This window comes from Coloeus monedula (genome assembly GCF_965178545.1).
Source record: "Coloeus monedula genome assembly, chromosome: 2".
Lineage (NCBI taxonomy): Eukaryota > Metazoa > Chordata > Aves > Passeriformes > Corvidae > Coloeus > Coloeus monedula.
In genome coordinates, this window is record NC_138782.1 from 35,769,428 (window position 1) to 35,786,676 (window position 17,249).

The following is a 17,249-nucleotide window of genomic DNA, read 5'->3' on the forward strand; positions in this document are numbered from 1 at the left end:
GGTTTGGTTTGGGTTTTTTCAAGACCTAAAGAATCGGTGTAATTCCTCCTTTAATTTTCTAATGCTGTTTGCTGATTGGGAACCATGAGATATTAGAAAGTAATGCTGTTTGTTGAATTTACAGCCAACTTCATGTTCATGTAGACATTATTAGAACTGGACTGTTTGCTTTGGGTGACAGACTTTTTCATAGAGTTGCCACTTGTTTTCTTCAATTTATGTTGCTTAATGCTTCCACCAGCTGGAGTTATTTTCCGCATCTTTCAGGCAATTCTGTTGTTTTGATGATTGGTTCTTTTGCTCCCAGAGTATTTTCTATGGCATTTCCGAGTCCATGAATGAGGTAGCTTTGGTGCTTTCATTTAAAGGAGTACTCTTTTTAAAGAGTTCTGTGCTGTGCCTGAAAAAACATCTCTTGTTTAGGCAATGCTAACCCAGTTGAGTGCCTTCTGGGGTTTTTTTCTGGTTTGACTTCAATGGCAAATTGTTCTTACACTGACCTTTTTTGTTTTGTTTTGTTTCGTTTTGTTTTGTTTCCCCCAAAGCTGATGACTACTTTGGAAATACAGCTACCTTTTTCATGTTGTATTTGACTTCCAAGTCTCCTGACTCTAGTTTCTATGTTTTTTTCTTTTGACAAGTTGAATGGATCTTTAATGTGTCTCCAGTGTAAAAAATAAAAATTGTTCAGGAGTATTATTGACATTCCCATATTAAAAAAAGAAATCTACCATTTATATTTATACAAAGATACTTTTCTGGAAAAAGGGATAACTATATTATATTTTCAGGGAGTACTACTTAGGTTTTGTAGTGACAGTGAATACAGCAAATAACTGTAGTTATCAATGCTTCTTTCGGGGCATTGAAGTGTATTTATTCATCATGTAGAATATATGTCATGTGCTTTCTGAATGTTAACTTGTGTTTCAGTCATGGCTCTATTGGTTTTGTCTAAAGTATTATGCTTAATTGGACTTAGTCTAGTCCAGAGGTGCATTCAAGTTTTGATGAAATGAGGGATAGGATATCTCTGTACCTGGAATAGTATGGTCTTGATCCTGGATTAGGATCATATCGCTGTCTCTGGCTCTGCAGCTTCTGTGCCAGAGTGCGAGGTGTAGCAATCTCTAAAAAGCGTCTCCAAAGCGAAGCCGCTCAGCAGGATCAGCCACGCACGCTCACACATGTGTGCATGCACAAATGCACGGGTAGCTGCAGTAATATGGCTCAATGGCAAAGAGGCAGGAAGGGTCTTGCATAGATTTCCACAGAGGCAGTTTATTCCTACCATGCTTTGGAGGGTTCTAGAGGCAAAGACCCAGAACAATGAAGAACTCAAGCTTAAGTACGGGCGTGGGGCTAGCAGCAGAAACCAATGATCTGAGGGCACAGGGTGGTACAAGGCAGGACTAGGGAATGGGGACCCATGGGGAAGCTCTGGGGGAGTGGCGAGGGGCAGAGGCCAATGGGGGAACCTGGAGTGGAGAACCTTCTATGGCATGGAACATACTAGGTAGCAAGGGGGCAGAGCGGCCAACAGCCAGCCAGGAATGCAGAACTGGGGTAGATTACCATAACAGAACAAAGCATTCGGGGAGAGGCTTCTTTTGACACCGTGATCTGACAGAACTCTGTGGTACCAGGGACTGTCTTACCGAGAACTCTCTCTGTCCCTTGTCCCAGAGGCTAACTGGCCACCGCAGGATCACTTGTTGCTTCTGTCCATTAAATAATAAGCAGTAATATGTTTTGGTTTTTTGATGTTTGGTCAGCTGTGTATTGCTGAAGTGTTAGAAAAGTTGTCTGCCTGTCCCAGGCAAGAGCTGCCTGGGATTTACACTTGATAGTTGGCGACTTGGCAGCATTTTCATGGAGCAGTTGTCTTTTTTATGTATTGACTTTGATCCCTCAAGTTTGGCTGCTAGCTTGTCATTTTACCTAATCATGTCAGATCTCTTAAACACTGAAAACCAAAGAGCTTAATAGTAAGTAAGTTTTATTTTTTAAAGTTTCATCGACATGAGTCCAATTTCATTTATATCCTCAGCTGTTCCAATAGGAAATAGCACTTCAATGATGTTTTATCGTAGAACAGGAACATGTTTGGATTGTTTTTGTAGAGTCTTGTTAAGACATAGAAAAGTACGATGCTGATTGATTTTGATACGCAAAATCATAGTGCTGCATGTGAGCAGTTTTTGCAGTATGTTTTCACTGAGACCATGCTTCTATAAAATGTACTATTACAGTAACCAAATAATAGTAACCAAAAAAGATTGAATGTGGAAACACTTAGAACTTAATTGCTTCTGAATTAATTAAAAAATTAATCATATTGTCTTTAAACAAAGGTTTTGCATCCTTTTATCCTTTGCTTTTAACAGTGGGGGTTTTTTCAATTTCTTTTGTATTTAAAAAGAATATTTTTAATACTAGAATATTTATTTGGCAGAAACAACAAACAATCTTTCTACTCATTGGTGCATTATCTTTTATCCTAATGCCCAAAATTATGTTCCTTACTTTGGAAAAATGCTATAATGTACTTATTCCCTTTTAGGCATCCAGTTCAACTCCTAGTGAAGTAAGTGTTGGCTGTTTTGTATCTGGTGAATGTAAAGCCACACCACTGGGACCTCCTAATTCCCAGTGGTGAGTGTTTTGCCTATGGCAACAGCACTAGTACTTTGGAAATAGGCAAGCTTTTAAGAAATTAAAGCAAATACTTGATGACACTTTCAAGAGTGTGGTGACATTATTTCAGAGGCAGGAAAGCGTAGTCAAAAAAAATATGCATTAGTGTGCCACTGATAATGGTTTTAATGTGTTTCACTACTACTGCCCTGTATGTTTATGGGAAAAGAGGACAGAGTGTAGGAAGATCTGTGTTACCCTTGTGGATAAAGTAGCAGCTTGGAGTTCAAAATACTACAAAGAGAGAGAAGTTCTGGGAAAATGAATATATATGAGCTTGGTTGGTTATGGTTTGGTTTCCTTTGTTGTTTGTCCCCTGGCTGTGGAGCAAATATTGATACTCTGGGGTTCTCTGACAGACATCAACAGGGAATGGGGAAATGAAGGAGCTGTATTGCTATCAGATGACACACCACATAATAAATGACATAGAACACTTCTTGGCAACAAATGATTGCAACATAGTTCACTAAGTATCTTAGCCATTGCATCAGGGAGATACTGCTGCCATTTCTCAATTAGCTCTTCTGCCCTCATAGCATCCTGGAATGCTCAAGAAAGGATGAAGAGCCCAAGTATGCCAAAAGTGAAATATTTGAGCTAAACCCTTCTTTTTTGAGTCATTGCCTTGTGAATTCGGGTTTGTTTTACTAAATTATGACTGTTTAAAATATGCCTTTTATGTCTTTTACATTAAGTCCATTAAAGGGTGGAGAAACCAGAAATGGTGATGTGAGCCCTAAGATAACTGGGCTTTAAAAAGAAGTGCTGAGAAAAGATTAATAGGTCAGAAATGGGTCAGGTTACTACTAAAAATTAGCATTGCTAAAAAGAGTGATGGTTGGCATACTGGACTGAGAACATGTTCTTAAATATAATGCTTTTTGGGGGGTTATTTGTATTTTATAAGCTGTTGGTAAGTTACAACCAAGTAAAGAAGACTGAAAAAATGGTGAAAACCATTTCAGTGGGGAAAATGTCAGTTTCTGAGCTTCAGTCAAGATGCAGTGAACTTGAAAATACAGATAAAGTGAAGGCTGAAATACTTATCTAACTTTTGTTTTCTGACTTGAACTGCTCTTTACCTTTCTATTTGGAAGAAAAGAGCTATTAACATTTTTACAGCAACCTATATTCTGAGGAATGTCTTCTGAATTCTACCTAGCAAATGCTTAACTGTGATTATTATTTGAAGGATTTTTTACCAGTGACAAGAAATATTTTTAGCTATGTATGCATCATATCAATTTAGAAATTACAAGCATGTAAAAATTAATTAAGGATGTGTGTTGGAAAGGTTACCATTTTTCTAATTGTAGCAGTTACTCCAATAAAAGATGTTTCCTTATAAGCTTGGCTTACAAGAGTGAAATTGCTGTTCTGTGGGCATTTATACCTAAAAGTTTCATGGTGTTATAGTCTTATGGAAGAGTAGCCCTGCAAAGAATTCAGGGCTAAATGAAGAAAATGTCTGTAATTTCCTGTTTCTGAAAGTCGAGTGAGGTTTTGAGAGTCTGGGGTTTTGTTTTAAATTAAAATTATTAACTATTAATGAAACTTTTCTGATTCAGAGGAGTTGTGACTGATAGTCACAAATGACTGTGACATTACTGAGAAGAAACACAAACAAGTGTCCTTGTACTCCCGTGAAGTGGCTGTGTAGGGTGTTGGAGGACTGTCTCACCCTTTGTGACTGACGCTCTGTGACTGACGTACGGGCCATTTTCTTGGTTCACTTGGCATTACAGCAGAACCTGGAGACCCTGCTTTGTTCAACATTGCATGAAGCCATACTACTCAGGTTACTACTCTGTCTTCTCTGGGTAGTATATACATTGCTTACTGGGGAGAAAATGAACTAACCGTCTCACAACTACATTGGCAGTTGAAATAGAGAAGTAATAAGTGAGTTGTCTGAGATCCAGTGCTGCAAACTAGATGTATCCTTATCTAAAACCAAGCCCATATTTTGTGATTTCCAATTCAGTTTTTATCTCTTAGCTGCGAATCGCTCAAATTTGTTTCTTGGCATATTGGAAATGTTCAGCTTTATCAGAGTGATATGGCATTTAGGATTGGCATTTATGATTTCTGTGAAGTCAGCTGAATCAAATAAAAAAATTAGAAAAGGAAGAAAAATATATTGAACATTAGATAAGACCTTTACTATATCATCTGTCAGTAAGTCAGTTCTTGAAAATATTTCTATTCACCTGGATAGAGGCTTTCTGTTGTGTTTGTAGGGTTTTTTTCTAGAATCGTGTGTGTTGTTATTTATTTTTCACACTTGTTCAGAAGTCATTGGTCTTTTTTAAATAACCGTTTTATGTTGGCTCAGTTTGCTGAGTTACTACTTCATTTACTCAGGTATTTGTTTCATTTGTGATACATTGCTTTGTAATATATGGTGGCACCACTAAAATGCAAAAATATTGTTCTTGGTTTCCAGTCCTGCATATTGTACAAAATGCAGCATGAGAGTTAGGTTCATTGAAAAGTATGGAAGGTTCATATGCTAGGAAATATTTTAGGGTCAAGTATATTATTATTTGTGCTGCTGCATAGTGCTGTTGAGGGGCTAAGATGCTATTTATCGCTCTTCTCTGAAAAATTTGTGTTTAGTAAATGTTTTGCAAATATAGTAGTTGTTTTGGCTGTCTGCATTAGATAATTGCTTCCAGTGTCTGAGTTTAGGTCAAGTAGTCTAGCTAGACACATGCTGAATGCTTTTAGTTCTCTTATGTTTTTTTCCATTTAAAATATCAGCCAGTAAATACTTTCTTTTGTGTTGCTTATTGTGGCCAATGATGTGGTTGGGTTTTTTTAGAACGTGCCATTGAAAGCATCTCTCAACTGAAACATGCCTTGGCAAAAGGTGAGGATGGCATTGGATTTGACCAGTCTGCTGTGGATGAGGGCAGTGACAATTCAGACAGGGACAAGGATGACTGTGGGAATGCAGCCAGTCAGGAACTGCAGCACAGTCACGCAGGTAAGATAACTCTGAAAACAAACGGTTTAAATATGTTGAGGAATCATACTAATTTCAATGAAAAAGTAATTATTTATTGGTTATAATGGTTTTTATCTCTTCCTAGTTAACCAACTTAAAATGTTGTTGCAACGCCAAGAAAGAATGGAAAGTGAAGAGTCTCCCTCAAGAAGGAAGAAGTCATTACATGTATGTTGCTTCTGGTTTCATTTGTGTTGTTTGAATGAGTGCTGATTTTGTAGTATACAGGGGAAAAAAGAAACACTGAATCATTTTTTGTCTTAAATATGGGAGGTTCCTGAGACTATGGCCAGAACTTGGTATGCCTATGACCATAGTGGAATAAAAGGAATCTATAATACAGGGTTTAGACTTTTCTCCTCTTTTGCTGACCATGCAGTGGGGTCATCCATCCTTTTTGTTTTGAAAACACTTGGGATAGACAACAAGGAAAAATTTCTGAAAAAGCATCCTCTGTTTTCCTTTGACTGTACCTTAAGGATTCTCAATGTCCTTCTTGTGCTTTAACTATGCTTTTCCTTGAAAGAATTAGAGACATTCATACAAAAACAGGTTTTGTAGTTCTCTGCCAAAATGCAGTGGCCTCTGTCAAAGTTTGTTTACACCCTTACATGGGCTTCTCAGATGCTGCTTTATTGGAGCAGAACTGCACCAAAGTATGTGCAATGCACCATTCAGTTACAGAGCAGCTGCTAGTTGCTAGAACCTCTATAGAAAAATAATTCAAAGGCACTGTTGCAGTTTTATCTTTTGATGGCCTACACTGAATATTTTTAGATTATACTAAGCAAGACAAACAGCTCTTTGCTGTCAAAGTTAACAGCAGAGTCATCTAAAACCTGTATTCCTGCTGTGTTGCTTTCAGCCTGTGTAAGAAGCATAGCTCTACTGTTCTGACATTAAGGAATTTTATTTAAAGTTAACTTTTCTGAGTGTTCTATGATCCACGAGTTTAGTATGGTTGTCCTGCCAGGTATTTTGCCTCATAAAGGCATAGGAAAGAGTTAGTGTTTTGTAGCTCAAGGGATCAATGCATCATTGGTTGACTTCGGCATGACATGAATCAGTATCAGTTTGTATTTAGCCTTGGAAGCGAGGGAAAGAATCTTTTATTCCATCTTTGGTGAAGTTTTCTACTTATAGTGGGAAGTTTCCGTTTTCAGAGAAAAAAGAGGAATTTACTGTACTGGTACAGCATTGTCCCATTTCTTCCTCTTGAAGTTTCCAGTGAGAGACATCCTGTGAAGTGGTGACTTTATTCTCCTTTGCAGCTGTCCTCCATCTGCTTGAGGATATGAAAGTGTTCTGAAGGCAGACAACGTGTAAAGCTCAAAAAGATGTTGAACTGCAAAAGTGCACACACACCAAAAAAAAGCCCAAAACCTCATAAAATACAAGCTTGTCTGGTGATTTACTGGACACTGCAGAAATGATTCTTTTATAAGAAGAATCAAATTTCCCCAAGGTCAAGGAAAGCAAACTTAGGTTATGAGTAACCTTAATCTTTTGCTTTGAGTGATGCTGAAATACCAGATGACTGCTGAATAGTAAATGACTGCAGGATCTATAGCTAAATATAACATTTCATGAAAATTATACTCTTTAGTAACCTTTACCACACTTCATACATATAAATAATATTGTCTTAACAAAATTCCCTTTTCTTGCTCATTGATTAAAGTTGCAGTAGACATCAAATGAGTACATCTTTTCTTTGATTACACCCAGATGGTTGGGCAGAAATTTTCCTTCTGCTCTACGCTTCATCACCTGAGGTCAAGGCCCTGCAAGATTGCTTCATATAAAAACTGCAGTTCTGCTGGCTGGGTTTTGGCTAACCTAGCTGTACCCGGCCTCGTTTCCTGACACTGTTCTTAAGCTGGAGATGTGATGGATGGATTCCTGTTGTTTCCTGCCAGTTTATAGGGTGGCAGAGTTTCTCTCATTCTGTGGTTTAGATGCTTGAAATTTGAGGCATTCAGGAAAAGTACAAGGTGGGCCAAATTATTTGTGATGTTGGCAAAACTGTTTGTCACCGTGTAGAATGCTGGCTTCTAATGCTGCTAAGCATTTATAGTTTATAAATCCTTTTCAATATTAAGTATTTGAATGTGAACGACTTTTCCGAGACTCAGGCATAATTGTTTGGTAATTCATACTGATCAGATGTGTCTTTCAGTTTTGATTTTAGTACCTGGCCTAATTTACATTCATGACTCCCCTGACCTCTGTTCTTTCACCCTGTTTCACATTATATTGTGAGAACATTAATTTAAAAATCCCAAATTAATTTATAATCAATTTATAACAGTTATGTTGTTAAAAAGGTAAAAAAATGTCACAGAGGTCCTCTGTTCTTTTTGTGTTGAGAAAATGTACTACCTGTTATTTTCCTTTTAGTGAAACATTCCTTAGCACTATTGTTTACATTGCAGTGATGTTTCTCAGGTGAAACATTATAACTGTTTTTCAGTGAAAAATAATTTTAATAGAAATGGAATTTTTCCACATTTTGTAATGCTGCTGTGGTATAATCTTTTCAGGGAGGCAGCTGGAGGTGTCAGCTGCAAGGTATTTATTATACTTTCAGAGAAGAGAGAGGGATGAATACGAGCCAGAGAAACAGTTGACTTACAAATATTATCAAGGCTATATCATATATACTTTAACAAGTGTGATTCCTTTTTTTAAAATTTAATTTATAAAGTAGGATTAGGAATTTAAATCAAGGTGAATTCTGAGTCAATAGAACATGGGGCTTATGTGTACTGAGCCAGGCAGAATATGTTGCAAATTTGGAATTCCTTCTCTAAAGGGATATTTTTTTCAGATGGTTCTGGACATCCTCCATTTGTCTCTGCAATCCTGGTTCCAGATATTTCAAGTGTCCCCCTCTTTAAAAAAGCTAATACTTATATTTGATATAATTTGACTGTAAGGTTTTTGTTGCTAGAAACTTTCACCTCATCCTGATTGAAGGATTATACCTTTATAAAGATTGGACAAGAAATTTTAATATATTGTTTGCAGAACCTGTAAATAAGATAACTAGTAGGTATAATAGCTAGCCATTAGTACCTTGGTTTACTTTTTTTTATTTTGGTTTGTGGGGTTTTTCTTTGGGGTTTTTTTTGAATGGTGAATATTTCAAAAGTAATATTTAAAAGCAAGGATGTAGGTTTCTGAATTTTTGGTCTTTTTTAGACTTCAGTTATATTTGAGAAGTATATAATGGAATATTTTTGCACAAAAAGGCATGTTTCAGACCCAAAATCACAGGTGTTAGAATTGTAGGAGTTTCAAAAATAGGTAGGAATCAGCATACAGATGTTTGTTTTCCTCCAGAATCATGAGCTAGTGCTAGAAGTATACCTGTTGCTCCTCTGAGAAGACTCCATTAACAACTCTGTGCATTTTGTGAATCCTTAACAGAAAACTGTAGGTTGTATTCTGTGTGCAAGCAACATCTTACTGCAACAATGGAAAACCAGAACGTAACACATGCTATTCTTAACTTCCTTCAGAAACCCACAGAAGCTGTGCCTGGAGACTTACCAGCCCTTTCCGATCTCGTTCCTGTAATCAATGATCAGTCGCAGTACATCAACCATTTGGAAGCAGAAGTGAAGTTTTACAAGGTATCAGACAACATATTTGACCTACTAAACCCCTGGTCTCCCAAATATGAAAAATTGCATTAAAAGCAGCTTACACTTATACTTGAGATTGATTGCTGTAATGACCAAAACTGAGCCAAATGCAGTTCAGTAGATCCATTACCCTGTGTCTTGGTGTCTGGCTTTTAAGGATCTTTGAAGACATTTTTATGTCCCATCACAAATACAAATTAGCATTTTTTTAAAAGAAGTTTTATGGGAATTTCAGCTGCAAAAATACAAAATCTGTCTTTTGAGTTTTCTTAGTCTCTCTTAAAGGGTTAAAATAGTTCAGAATGTTAGTCGAGACCTTTGGTCTCAAGATGTATCCCAATATTGACAGCCGTCTTAAGGAAGCTTTTAAATGCCATTCCTTTATCCTATAGGACGAGTTGTGTGGGATGAAAGATCGAGAACAGGCAGTTTTACTTGAAAATGAGGAGCTCCATCAGAAACTGAAATTCTTAACTGCAGAATACACGTTGAGAGAACAAACTCTTCTAGATGTCTCAGTAAGTTTTTATTTTTTGTTCCTTTCATCAGTGCTCAAGGATCTGGCCAGATTATTTTTATGGAAGGGTCTACAAATGGTTGTCTGCAAACAGAATTTTAGTCAAAATTTAATTAGAATTTGTGAACATGGATTTCCTTGGGTAACATCATTATCATAGGTTGCTAACCTAATTAACTTGTTTATTGGTTCTTATATTCTACTGAAGATTATAAAATTCAATACTTACATAAGTACATTTGTTTAAAAAACCAGCCTACATAATCATAACTGAAGCATTAATACTTTTATTTTAGGCAAATACTCAGAACTCCTGGCCTGTAGGTGGTAAAGACTGCAGCACACACCAGCCTGTCACCTCATCAGCGGCACATAACAAAGATCAGGCTTTTGTTACAGCAGCTTCTGGAGACAAAGCAAAATGGCCTGTAGGACTGGTTGGTATTACCTTGCTTCACAGAGTCTTACCTTTGCAAAGCTGGTCAGTGCTTTGTTGTTGTTCCAGTTCTGATGATCAACCTTGTAACAGAGACAGGAGAAGTTTTAGTTGACTGAACTTTAATCTGAGCTCAAATTTTATTTTCTGAAACCTCGTTACACCCTAATTAATATTATTGTGCAGTTCGACACAGATGGCAGATTGTATCTGCAGATGATGACTTCCCAGAGATAACTCTTGTTTAAAGATAACAGCTTCACTGTACTTTGGAGATTCTTAGGAGTAGCACAGTGCCCAAGCAGGTGGGAATTTGGCTGGTGTAACTTACGTAGCCCTCCACACAAGCTCTTTCATAACGAGTTGTTCTGCTCCTGGAGCAGCACAGGCTCACTAAGGTACAGAAATAGCTTTGTGCAATCTGCTTTCCCTAAGCTGAATTACATCTTGTGCTTTGAGAGATACAGAGGAGTCCTAGTAATTTAGAGATGATGTTGTCTCTTCCTGTATTTTTTATTTCAGAAGATGTTGATTTTCCTTTTGCTCTGAAGTAGTGGGGTAGTGTTGCTATCTTTTGGGAGAAAAACTTGGCTAATTGAAAAGTTTTGATGTATTTTATCCATGCATTTGTGTACTGTGGAATTTATCGGGTACTTTAATTCTTTAATTATATGGGATTTTGGGTTTTTTAATAGAAAAATATAGTTTTGGTATTTTTATGCTATTATTTTAGAGCTGAAGACCTCAGTGGTCACTGATGCAGTTGTTTGAAAGCTAGTTTTTACAGTAATTGCTCTTTTCTTCATCTGCCACACTTAAAGTAGGAGAATAATGTTGATTGTAACTTCTTTCCAAGCATAGTGAGCTAAATTTGTACTGCTTTATCTGATTTGTTATCACCATTGTATTTAACATGGGTGTGGTTGATTCATATACCTAGTTCTTCACCAGGTAATAAGAGTAACTCACTGTATTATAAATAAATAGCCTGTGTACTTGAAGTTTTTCATAATTCCTTTTAAAAATCTGCTGACTTGTGGGAGAGCAAGAGCAAGCTTGAGACATGATCATCAATTTCTCTGAATCGTTGTAGAGAACTGAGGACTGCAGTTGGAGCTGAAACAATTTACCATATGAGGATCTGGCAAAAAACCTTATTTAGAAATAAAAAATGGGAGGGTTGTTCACTTTTTAGATTTTCAGAAGTGTGAAACATTTAGGTTTCTCTGCCACTAGTATTTCAACAGGTTTATGTCCTCAGGGGAAAAGAATGTGGGTAAAGTCTAGGTTTATTTGTAAAGACTATTACGAAGAATGCAAGACATATCTTTTCTCCCATCTTTTCTAAAGGAGAATCTAAAACTTCTTTATCAAGAAAAAGTCAGTATCCTTGATGCTCAAATACAGTCTCTAAGGTAAAGTGAACTTTTTTTTTCTTAAAATGATCCTTAATAAATTGTCACCACATAACAGCATGAACCACTCTTAAACTGAATTTAACTAAGAGAATGCCCGAATGGGTGGATGTTGTGTCTTCTGATAGTGTCCCTGAAAACCGGTTTTCTATTAAGTTCTCTCAGATATAACTGTAGCAAAATGGAATGCAGTGCTATTTTATAGAAACAGTAGCAATATAAAACATCCTATCTTTTTTACCCTCTTTCCCCTAAAAAAAGGTGATGTAAGATAGACCAATCAAAGAAAAAAGACAAGTTAAAATTTTAACTTGCGTGATGACTCCCATAATTAGCTGCCTTCTGCTAATATTTTATATTGTAAAATTTGGAGATCTTAAGCATCAAACTAGTTTAGGCCACATAATTTTGGAGCAGGAAAACATAATTTTGAAGCATACGGGCATGTTTCTAGCTGTGTGACCTGCACATCTTTAAATGCAAAAATATTTGAAAGTAAGTCCTTATGTACTCCTCAAAATATTCAAGGTTTGAAAGTAGCAAACTATGTAAAAACAGAGGAAGAAACAACCACTTAATGATTTCGTTTTCAGGACTGAGCTTCCCCCTGTACACATGCATTAATAATACTGCTGCTGAGTCTGTTTAATTATGTTTTTCCCTGAATAAATCGTAGTTTCATATAATTGAAAATGCTAGACTTTTCTCTGTGTAAAACCAGTTATTGCTAGGGAGACAAGTTTAAATAATGCTCTCTGCATTGGTGAAATCTGAAACCTGCAAAGCCAGTTGTGTTAGTGAATGTAAAGGAGGATCTTAAATTTCAGCTGTATAATCCAATTTTTATTTTTTTCCCCCCTTGGCCTCAAATGTTATATTTACTCAAAAATAATTCTTGGAGGCTAAGGTTGTCTCAAAAGTTCCTCAAGTATATTATTCTGCCTTTTGATTTCTCCTAAGAGGCACAATCTTGCAAACAGGAAGTTCTGCAAAGCTAAATTTTATTGAAGTGAGAAATTATATCAGTTTCAGTGGGACTATCTTTCCTTCTAACTTCAAGGATGAATATACGCAGCACTTGCTGATTTCTGTCCAAGGCTTTCCAACAATAGGTTTGTTCCACCATGACTGTCTAAGGATATAAGCAGAGCAAATTCTGCTCAGGTTACAGTGAATTATATGTAATAGACCAAGTACTAAAATTGGAAAAAGTGCACAGAAGATTTTCCAGATGGAAATAAGAATGCATGCAGTGTATATATCATGTGCACAGTAAATCCAATGCAACCAGAATGTGTCAGACTTTCTATGTGTATGCTGCCCAGATGGCCTGCATAACAAACCCAAAGTTTTGGATTCATTGCACAATTTGTCAAATTGATCTATATGTGCACAGTGTGCATTTGTCTGGAACTTCCTGATGTTAACATTCCTATTGCTTGCGAGCTCCCCAGCCTGACACATGCTTGGAAATTCTGGAGAAAATTCTTCAGAGCACCTGGTAAAAATTTTGGAGACAAGTAAAAAACTCAGGCTGTTTTTCTGCATGTGTTTGACCTCAAGTTACGTATATTGCTGGATCTGGGTGAATGTGCTGATTATGTCTGGATTCTTGTCTAGGGAGTAGAGAATAAATATGAAGTTAGTGATGTTATTAATAAAAACAACAGAAAATTGTTAGAGTATTGAAATATTTATACAGCTGATAGTAGTTTTTGCTAATGAATATTATACTCTGTTCAGACAAAATGTAAGCCTACAAGTATTTCATCTAATAATTTTCTGTTTAACTTCAATATTTTCTGATACTACAGGGGAAGAAACAAATTAACACAGTATTGTTCTGTCTTTTAGTAATTTTGATTGGGCAGTTCAACTGTTATTTTTCTGTTAAAGTCTTCCTTAGCCTATTGAAATGTGTAAAATAATGTTCATTACAGGGATACTTACAGTTCTTTTTGGGTTACATTTGTAATCATATATTGTATATGGATATAACTTGTAGAAATATATAATTTCACAAATAATATTTTTTATTTCTTCTTTCTAGAAAAGAGCTTTCAGAATCTCAGAAGACATGCAAAGATTTGGAAGAAAGGCTGCAACACCAGAAGTCGCTCGTTGCAGCCAGAAATTCTACCCAGGTTGGTGGTCTGTGCCTGAACTGTGCCCAGCACGAGGCTATTCTTGCACAGACTCACTGTAACGTTCACGTGCAGACCATCGAGAGGCTGACAAGGTAGGTTGAGGGGGAGGTATGTAATTTGTGATTGGAAGTGTGGCTGCTGGCATTAAACCAGTTAAGTCTCAATGTGTTGGGTCCCATTCACAGAGAGATGTGTACTTACGGAACAATACACTCCCAAGCTGGAGTCATAATGCTGAAATCAGTGAAAGTAGGTCACAACCACTTTGAAATCTACAATAGCTTTGCTATGTATTTCAAGTGGGAAAGAGTGTTAGTTGTTATCATGTAATTATGATATCTTGGGCTGACCAGATAATGAGACTATTTACAGTCTGTTTCCTACACTTTTTGTACAAACAAGTCCTTCACTGTCAGCACAAATATTGTGCAAGTCCCTGTGTTTTGATTTATTATTTCTTGCAAAATTCATTATATTTCTGTAGCTGGAAGTTTTTGTGGCTCCACTTTGTTCTTCTTACATATGGGGAACTTTTCAGATACATGAACAAGAGGTCAGGTGCTTGGGGTAGGATGCATTTCCTACCCCAAACACCTGTAGTAGTTCTTCCCTGACTACAATAAGACAGGGGAAAGAAGTTCCATTGGATAAAAATAAATTAAATTATTTGGTGCAACCTTCTTTTTAATTCTAGTTTTTATTTAAATAATTTTAAAAACCCCAGCTATAGAGGCTGAATACAAATAGTTCAGAAACCCCAACAGCATTAAATTTTTTTTCTTAAGGAATTCTGCCAGTCAATCATCTTGAAAAAACACTCTCCCTTTCTACTTGCTAGTAGTAATTATAGGATACTGCAACTTTCTCAAAGTTTGTTAAACAGCTATCTTAATTTCTTCTTAAAAGCTTCTTAATTTCTGAGGTATAAGAATGAGCCTGCCAGAGATGGAATAGTGGGTCAATTAGAAGCAGGGAGACTGAAGGGACACAGTAGATATATATAGTTGGTCAAGTGGGCATTATCCCTCTGCAGGACATGGCTATTGCCAGGATTTATGTATTTTTTTTCTATTATCGAGTCCAAGAATTGTCTGGGAAAGCTTTATTGCTGCGAAGTTGTGTTTCAAAATCTGCTTTTGTAACAAAAGTAATTATTTGTCACAGATGTTGGAAAATATGAACAAACTGTAAATCAGTACATTCTCGTCCTCTTATATTATAGTGCAGCTTGAAATAAAAGATTTGAATTGACCTCTTTATCTATCTTAAACCATTATTTCATTTGGAGGTTTAAAAAAATCTAAAAGCTACCCCTAACTGAGATGCAGTTTATTAAAAAAAAAAGGGTATTTTAGTAGGAATTTTCAAAGGAACTTTGTCAAATTCAAAAATGAAATAAAATTTCAAAATATGGCTGCTAGGTCTCTGGGAAATACCAAAAAATGTCTTACCATTTCACACAACATTAAGAACACAACAGTTTTCATATAGAATCTCGAGCTGCACCTAAACCACAGGCAATTAAACTTAATTTAAAAGCTTTTAACATATCAAAATAATGAAAAGGTGAGGTCAAGTATTACAGTTTTACCAACTCTGCTTCACCATTAATACAGATCTCAGTGTCTTAGTTAACAAAAGTTCAGAAAAGTTGTAGAATCCAGGTGTCTTATTGTTAGGCTTAGTTCCAGTTTGCAGCAGATGGATTTAGATTGTCATTTGACATACTTAGCGATTACTTGTTGAACCTAACCCTTCCATTTTATTGTTTTTCCCTCTTTTACTTACATTTAATGGCAGTGTAATGCCACATTGCCTTTTTTTTTATTTGTGTGGATCCCCGTTTTTTTATGTCAACAGAATGTGCTCGGCTTCAGTATATTAATGACTTGAGATCTGCTCTCTTTACTGGCAGTTTCTCTAATGGTCCATGCTTCTGAAATGAAGGACTGGTTGGCAAGCAAATGATATTTTCAATATCTGCCAAGCTTGCAGTATGCTGTCTTTCACTCATGAGTTCTAGTCTTGCTTTGCTTACCAGCCTTATGTCTTTTAGCTGTTTGTATTTTATATTTGGTATACCTTTTGTTTGGGGTTTTTTCTCTTACAAAAAGATATAGAAGAAGTATCTGGGTTGTTTTTTTTTTAATACGCAGAGAAAGAGATGACTTGATGGATGCACTTGTTTCAGTGAGACAAAGCATTAAAGAGATGCAGCAAAGAGAATCTAATGCTTGTAGGCAAGTTGAACATGCAGTGCAAATGGCAGAAGAGGCCAATTTCGAAAAAACAAAGGTAAATTCATCATGGAATTAGAGCTTTTTAGTGTTCACATCTAATGCAAATGTTAATTAGTTTCCATGCTAATGAGAAAATACATGTGTAAGACCATTGTCATATGTTGAGATGATGTAGATTTAAAACAACTGCACCATGTGACCAGTTTCTGAACAGTAATATGAACTCTGTATTAAAGTTCTTAAATTCTCATCAATACTGTAAGGAGTGTTGCATTTTTTAATTGTGATGTAGTTTCACAGCTAGGTGATATAAACTGAGGTGTAGAATTTTTAAAGGCATTCATGACATGTAGGAGGATAATTTTGACATCACATTTCTGGCCTACTCTAGGAAGAATAGTTAAAATGCTTACAAACAATTCTTTTTTGCCTCAGATCAGAGCAGTGCAAGAACTGATTAACTATCAGAGCTCTTTGAAGATGAGAAATTTTGTCTAATGATACCTGGAGGAAGCTTTTGTTATGTAAATAATAAAAATAAAACCTGTTTTGATCTAATGCTTGTGTTAGCCCTAGTTCTGTACACAATCAACCTATATTGACCTAAATTATTTCCTTGATAGTTAGTGACATCTACTGTACTATTAGTGAATTACTATGAGAGAGGGTTGTTTTTGCTTGGTTTTTGTAATTAAATGCAAACAAGATTGATATAATTGTTGTATTGATTGAATTGGTCTTATTTATCCAGTGCTGTAAGAGAAGAGCATGTGCTTGTAGGGTTGTGTGAAGTGCTGCCTGTTTGTCTACAAGGTTGAATAGTAGTGTGGGTTTTTTTCATGCTCCAAAACTGTTTTAATATGAAAGAACAGAAAGAAAATTTTGTACTTATACTGCATTAATTTTACCTTTTTACAAGTACTGTACACCTCTTGGTGAGTACAAACCATCCTTTTTTTCCCCAGTCCTATTCTACTTGTGAGGGCTGGTTTTCTTAATAACTAGCATGGAATCCCTTAGAACAGTCCATGTAACAAGTGAGAAGTTAACACATTAAGCCTCCAAATTCTACGATTGCAATTTCATCAGCCTGTTGACCCAAAGTCTAACCTCAGGTGCTTATCATTTAAAACC

General features: G+C 36.2%; 1 protein-coding gene across 1 annotated transcript in view; it reads left to right on the plus strand.

Moving 5' to 3' along the window:
- SDCCAG8 (SHH signaling and ciliogenesis regulator SDCCAG8) overlaps window positions 1–17,249 on the plus strand; it is a 110,050-nt gene that overhangs the window by 3,624 nt on the left and 89,177 nt on the right. Inside the window, exons 2-9 of the mRNA XM_082303405.1 lie at window positions 5,525–5,689; window positions 5,796–5,878; window positions 9,235–9,348; window positions 9,753–9,878; window positions 10,174–10,314; window positions 11,664–11,728; window positions 13,779–13,967; window positions 16,032–16,170. Coding sequence (XP_082159531.1) covers window positions 5,525–5,689; window positions 5,796–5,878; window positions 9,235–9,348; window positions 9,753–9,878; window positions 10,174–10,314; window positions 11,664–11,728; window positions 13,779–13,967; window positions 16,032–16,170 — 1,022 coding nt within the window. The remainder of the gene's footprint in view (window positions 1–5,524; window positions 5,690–5,795; window positions 5,879–9,234; window positions 9,349–9,752; window positions 9,879–10,173; window positions 10,315–11,663; window positions 11,729–13,778; window positions 13,968–16,031; window positions 16,171–17,249) is intronic.